General features: G+C 42.1%; 1 protein-coding gene across 1 annotated transcript in view; it reads left to right on the top strand.

The window, feature by feature from the left end:
• fbxl19 (F-box and leucine rich repeat protein 19) overlaps positions 1–7,500 on the top strand; it is a 49,099-nt gene that overhangs the window by 21,427 nt on the left and 20,172 nt on the right. Inside the window, 1 exon segment of the mRNA XM_079642551.1 lies at positions 1,720–1,863. Within this exon segment, the coding sequence (XP_079498677.1) occupies positions 1,720–1,863 (144 nt within the window).

Genomic DNA, 7,500 nt, shown 5'->3' on the forward strand with positions numbered 1-7,500 from the left:
CACTGATGCACCTGCACCTACCTGGGTAGAACTCACTTATGCAATTGCACCTACTTGTTTGATTCAATTTGAAATATATAATAAGTATTATAACATTTTACAGACAATATGCTGCCACTGAGAGGAAACTGACCCTACCTCTCTCTCTCTCCTCACCTGTCTCTCTCTCTCTCCTCACCTGTCTCTCTCTCTCTTCTCACCTGTCTGTCTGTCTCTCTCCTCCCCTGTCTGTCTATCTCTCCTCACCTGTCGGTCTGTCTGTCTGTCTCTCTCCTCACCTGTCTGTCTGTCTCTCTCCACCTGTCTGTCTCTCTCCACCTGTCTCTCTCTCTCTCCACCTGTCTCTCTCTCTCTCCACCTGTCTGTCTCTCTCCTCACCTGTATGTCTCTCTCCTCACCTGTCTGTCGGTCTCTCTCCTCACCTGTCTGTCGGTCTCTCTCCCCACCTGTCTGTCGGTCTCTCTCCTCACCTCACCTGTCTGTCTCTCTCTCTCCTCACCTGTCCGTCTCTCTCTCTCCTCACCTGTCTGTCTCTCTCCTCACCTCACCTGTCTGTCTCTCTCTCTCCCCACCTGTCTGTCGGTCTCTCTTTCTCCTCACCTCACCTGTCTGTCTGTCTCTCTCTCCTCACCTCACCTGTCTCTCTCCTCACCTGTCTGTCTCTCTCCTCACCTCACCTGTCTGTCTGTCTCTCTCTCTCCTCACCTCACCTGTCTGTCTGTCTCTCTCTCCTCACCTGTCTGTCTCTCTCCTCACCTCACCTGTCTGTCTGTCTCTCTCTCCTCACCTCACCTGTCTCTCTCCTCACCTGTCTGTCTCTCTCCTCACCTGTCTGTCTCTCTCCTCACCTGTCTGTCGGTCTCTCTCCTCACCTCACCTGTCTGTCTCTCTCTCCTCACCTGTCTGTCTCTCTCCTCACCTCACCTGTCTGTCTCTCTCTCCTCACCTGTCTGTCTCTCTCCTTACCTCACCTGTCTGTCTGTCTCTCTCTCCTCACCTCACCTGTCTTTCTCCTCACCTGTCTGTCGGTCTCTCTCCTCACCTCACCTGTCTGTCTCTCTCTCTCCTCACCTGTCTGTCTCTCTCCTCACCTCACCTGTCTGTCTCTCTCTCTCCTCACCTGTCTGTCTCTCTCTCTCTCCACCTGTCTGTCTCTCTCTCCACCTGTCTGTCTGTCTGTCTCTCTCTCTACCTTTCTCTCTCTCGCCTCACCTGTCTGTTTCTCTCTCTCCTCACCTGTCTGTCTCTCTCCTCACCTCACCTGTCTGTCTCTCTCTCTCCTCACCTGTCTGTCTCTCTCCTCACCTCACCTGTCTGTCTGTCTCTCTCCTCACCTGTCTGTCTCTCTCTCTCCTCACCTGTCTGTCTCTCTCTCTCTCCACCTGTCTGTCTCTCTCTCCACCTGTCTGTCTGTCTGTCTGTCTCTCTCTCTACCTTTCTCTCTCTCGCCTCACCTGTCTGTTTCTCTCCACCTGTCTCTCTCTCTCTCTCTCCACCTGTCTGTCTCTCTTTCAACCTGTCTGTCGGTCTCTCTCTCTCTCCCCCCTCTCTCTCTACCTGTCTGTCTCCACCCGTCTCTCTCTCTCTCTCTACGTGTCTCTCTCTCTACCTGTCTACCCCCCTCCACCTGTCTCTCTCTCTACCTGTCTACCCCCCTCCACCTGTCTCTCTCTCTCCCCCCCTCCACCTGTTTCTCTCTCTCTCTCTCTCCCCATGCAGCCGGTGCTCCCTCACACGGCGGTGTGTTTCTCGTGTGGAGAGGCAGGAAAGGAGGACACGGTGGAGTCTGAGGAGGAGAAGTTCAGCCTCTCTCTGATGGAGTGCACCATCTGCAACGAGATCATCCACCCCAGCTGCCTCAAGGTATACTGCTACTACCACTACTGTTGTTACTACTACTACTGCTACTACTACTGCTACTACCACTACTGTTGTTACTACTACTACTGCTACTACTACTGCTACTACCACTACTGTTGTTACTACTACTACTGCTACTACTACTGCTACTACCACTACTGTTGTTACTACTACTACTGCTACTACTACTGCTACTACCACTACTGTTGTTACTACTACTACTGCTACTACTACTGCTACTACCACTACTGTTGTTACTACTACTACTGCTACTACTACTGCTACTACCACTACTGTTGTTACTACTACTACTGCTACTACTACTGCTACTACCACTACTGTTGTTACTACTACTAGTGCTACTACTACTGCTACTACTACTACTGTTGTTACTACTACTACTGCTACTACTACTACTGTTGTTACTACTACTAGTGCTACTACTACTGCTACTACTACTACTGTTGTTACTACTACTACTGCTACTACTACTACTGTTGTTACTACTACTACTGCTACTACTGCTACTATCACTACTGTTGTTACTACTACTACTGCTACTACTACTACTGTTGTTACTACTACTACTGCTACTACTGCTACTACTACTACTGTTGTTACTACTACTACTGCTACTACTACTACTGTTGTTACTACTACTACTGCTACTACTGCTACTATCACTACTGTTGTTACTACTACTACTGCTACTACTACTACTGTTGTTACTACTACTACTGCTACTACTGCTACTACTACTACTGTTGTTACTACTACTACTGCTACTACTACTACTACTGTTGTTACTACTACTAGTGCTACTACTACTGCTACTACTACTGCTGTTGTTACTACTACTACTGCTACTATCACTACTGTTGTTACTACTACTACTGCTACTACTACTGCTACTACTACTACTGTTGTTACTACTACTACTGCTACTATCACTACTGTTGTTACTACTACTACTGCTACTACTACTGCTACTACTACTACTGTTGTTACTACTACTACTGCTACTATCACTACTGTTGTTACTACTACTACTGCTACTATCACTACTGTTGTTACTATTACTACTGCTACTACTACTGCTACTATCACTACTGTTGTTACTACTACTACTGCTACTACTACTGCTACTACCACTACTGTTGTTACTACTACTACTGCTACTACTACTGCTACTATCACTACTGTTGTTACTACTACTACTGCTACTACCACTACTGTTGTTACTACTACTACTGCTACTACCACTACTGTTGTTACTACTACTACTGCTACTACCACTACTGTTGTTACTACTACTACTGCTACTACCACTACTGTTGTTACTACTACTACTGCTACTACTACTGCTACTATCACTACTGTTGTTACTACTACTACTGCTACTACTACTACTGTTGTTACTACTACTACTGCTACCACTACTGCTACTATCACTACTGTTGTTACTACTACTACTGCTACTACTACTGCTACTATCACTACTGTTGTTACTACTACTACTGCTACTATCACTACTGTTGTTACTACTACTACTGCTACTACTACTACTGTTGTTACTACTACTACTGCTACCACTACTGCTACTATCACTACTGTTGTTACTACTACTACTGCTACTACTACTGCTACTATCACTACTGTTGTTACTACTACTACTGCTACTACCACTACTGTTGTTACTACTACTACTGCTACTACTACTGCTACTATCACTACTGTTGTTACTACTACTACTGCTACTATCACTACTGTTGTTACTACTACTACTGCTACTACTACTGCTACTATCACTACTGTTGTTACTACTACTACTGCTACTACCACTACTGTTGTTACTACTACTACTGCTACTACCACTACTGTTGTTACTACTACTACTGCTACTATCACTACTGTTGTTACTACTACTACTGCTACTACCACTACTGTTGTTACTACTACTACTGCTACTACCACTACTGTTGTTACTACTACTACTACTACTACTGCTACTACTACTGCTACTATCACTACTGTTGTTACTACTACTACTGCTACTACCACTACTGTTGTTACTACTACTACTGCTACTACCACTACTGTTGTTACTACTACTACTGCTACTACCACTACTGTTGTTACTACTACTACTGCTACTACCACTACTGTTGTTACTACTACTACTGCTACTACTACTGCTACTATCACTACTGTTGTTACTACTACTACTGCTACTATCACTACTGTTGTTACTACTACTACTGCTACTACTACTGCTACTATCACTACTGTTGTTACTACTACTACTGCTACTATCACTACTGTTGTTACTACTACTACTGCTACTACCACTACTGTTGTTACTACTACTACTGCTACTACTACTGCTACTATCACTACTGTTGTTACTACTACTACTGCTACTATCACTACTGTTGTTACTACTACTACTGCTACTACCACTACTGTTGTTACTACTACTACTGCTACTATCACTACTGTTGTTACTACTACTACTGCTACTATCACAACTGTTGTTACTACTACTACTGCTACTACCACTACTGTTGTTACTACTACTACTGCTACTATCACAACTGTTGTTACTACTACTACTGCTACTACCACTACTGTTGTTACTACTACTACTGCTACTACCACTACTGTTGTTACTACTACTACTGCTACTACCACTACTGTTGTTACTACTACTACTGCTACTACTACTGCTACTATCACTACTGTTGTTACTACTACTACTGCTACTACTACTACTGTTGTTACTACTACTACTGCTACTACCACTACTGTTGTTACTACTACTACTGCTACTATCACTACTGTTGTTACTACTACTACTGCTACTACCACTACTGTTGTTACTACTACTACTGCTACTATCACTACTGTTGTTACTACTACTACTGCTACTACCACTACTGTTGTTACTACTACTACTGCTACTACTACTGCTACTATCACTACTGTTGTTACTACTACTACTGCTACTACCACTACTGTTGTTACTACTACTACTGCTACTACTACTGCTACTACTACTACTGTTGTTACTACTACTACTGCTACTACCACTACTGTTGTTACTACTACTACTGCTACTACTACTGCTACTATCACTACTGTTGTTACTACTACTACTGCTACTACTACTACTGTTGTTACTACTACTACTGCTACTACCACTACTGTTGTTACTACTACTACTGCTACTACTACTGCTACTATCACTACTGTTGTTACTACTACTACTGCTACTATCACTACTGTTGTTACTACTACTACTGCTACTACTACTGCTACTATCACTACTGTTGTTACTACTACTACTGCTACTACCACTACTGTTGTTACTACTACTACTGCTACTACCACTACTGTTGTTACTACTACTACTGCTACTACCACTACTGTTGTTACTACTACTACTGCTACTACTACTGCTACTATCACTACTGTTGTTACTACTACTACTGCTACTACCACTACTGTTGTTACTACTACTACTGCTACTACCACTACTGTTGTTACTACTACTACTGCTACTACTACTGCTACTATCACTACTGTTGTTACTACTACTACTGCTACTACTACTGCTACTACTACTGCTACTACTACTACTGTTGTTACTACCACTACTGTTGTTACTACTACTACTGCTACTATCACTACTGTTGTTACTACTACTACTGCTACTACTACTGCTACTATCACTACTGTTGTTACTACTACTACTGCTACTACTACTACTGTTGTTACTACTACTACTGCTACTATCACTACTGTTGTTACTACTACTACTGCTACTATCACTACTGTTGTTACTACTACTACTGCTACTACTACTACTGTTGTTACTACTACTACTGCTACTATCACTACTGTTGTTACTACTACTACTGCTACTATCACTACTGTTGTTAATACTACTACTGCTACTACTACTGCTACTATCACTACTGTTGTTACTACTACTACTGCTACTACTACTGCTACTACTACTACTGTTGTTACTACTACTACTGCTACTATCACTACTGTTGTTACTACTACTACTGCTACTACTACTGCTACTATCACTACTGTTGTTACTACTACTACTGCTACTATCACTACTGTTGTTACTACTACTACTGCTACTACTACTGCTACTACTACTACTGTTGTTACTACTACTACTGCTACTATCACTACTGTTGTTACTACTACTACTGCTACTACTACTGCTACTATCACTACTGTTGTTACTACTACTACTGCTACTACTACTGCTACTACTACTGCTGCTACCACTACTGTTGTTACTACTACTACTGCTACTATCACTACTGTTGTTACTACTACTACTGCTACTACTACTGCTACTACTACTGCTACTATCACTACTGTTGTTACTACTACTACTGCTACTATCACTACTGTTGTTACTACTACTACTGCTACTACTACTGCTACTATCACTACTGTTGTTACTACTACTACTGCTACTACTACTGCTACTACTACTACTGTTGTTACTACTACTACTGCTACTACTACTACTGTTGTTACTACTACTACTGCTACTATCACTACTGTTGTTACTACTACTACTGCTACTACCACTACTGTTGTTACTACTACTACTGCTACTACTACTGCTACTATCACTACTGTTGTTACTACTACTACTGCTACTACTACTGCTACTACCACTACTGTTGTTACTACTACTACTGCTACTACTACTACTGTTGTTACTACTACTACTGCTACTATCACTACTGTTGTTACTACTACTACTGCTACTACCACTACTGTTGTTACTACTACTACTGCTACTACTACTGCTACTATCACTACTGTTGTTACTACTACTACTGCTACTACTACTGCTACTACCACTACTGTTGTTACTACTACTACTGCTACTATCACTACTGTTGTTACTACTACTACTGCTACTACTACTGCTACTATCACTACTGTTGTTACTACTACTACTGCTACTACTACTGCTACTACTACTACTGTTGTTACTACTACTACTGCTACTATCACTACTGTTGTTACTACTACTACTGCTACTACCACTACTGTTGTTACTACTACTACTGCTACTACTACTGCTACTATCACTACTGTTGTTACTACTACTACTACTGCTACTATCACTACTGTTGTTACTACTACTACTGCTACTACTACTGCTACTATCACTACTGTTGTTACTACTACTACTGCTACTACTACTGCTACTACCACTACTGTTGTTACTACTACTACTGCTACTACTACTGCTACTACCACTACTGTTGTTACTACTACTACTGCAACTACTACTGGTACTACCACTACTGTTGTTACTACTACTACTACTACTGCTACTACTACTGCTACTACCACTACTGTTGTTACTACTACTACTACTACTACTGCTACTACTACTGCTACTACTACTACTGTTGTTACTACCACTACTGTTGTTACTACTAGTGCTACTACTACTGCTACTACCACTACTGTTGTTACTACTACTACTGCTACTACCACTACTGTTGTTACTACTACTACTGCTACTACTACCACTACTGTTGTTACTACTAGTGCTACTACTACTGCTACTACTACCACTACTGTTGT

This window comes from Notothenia rossii (assembly GCF_949606895.1).
Source record: "Notothenia rossii genome assembly, chromosome: 8".
NCBI classification, from domain to species: domain Eukaryota; kingdom Metazoa; phylum Chordata; class Actinopteri; order Perciformes; family Nototheniidae; genus Notothenia; species Notothenia rossii.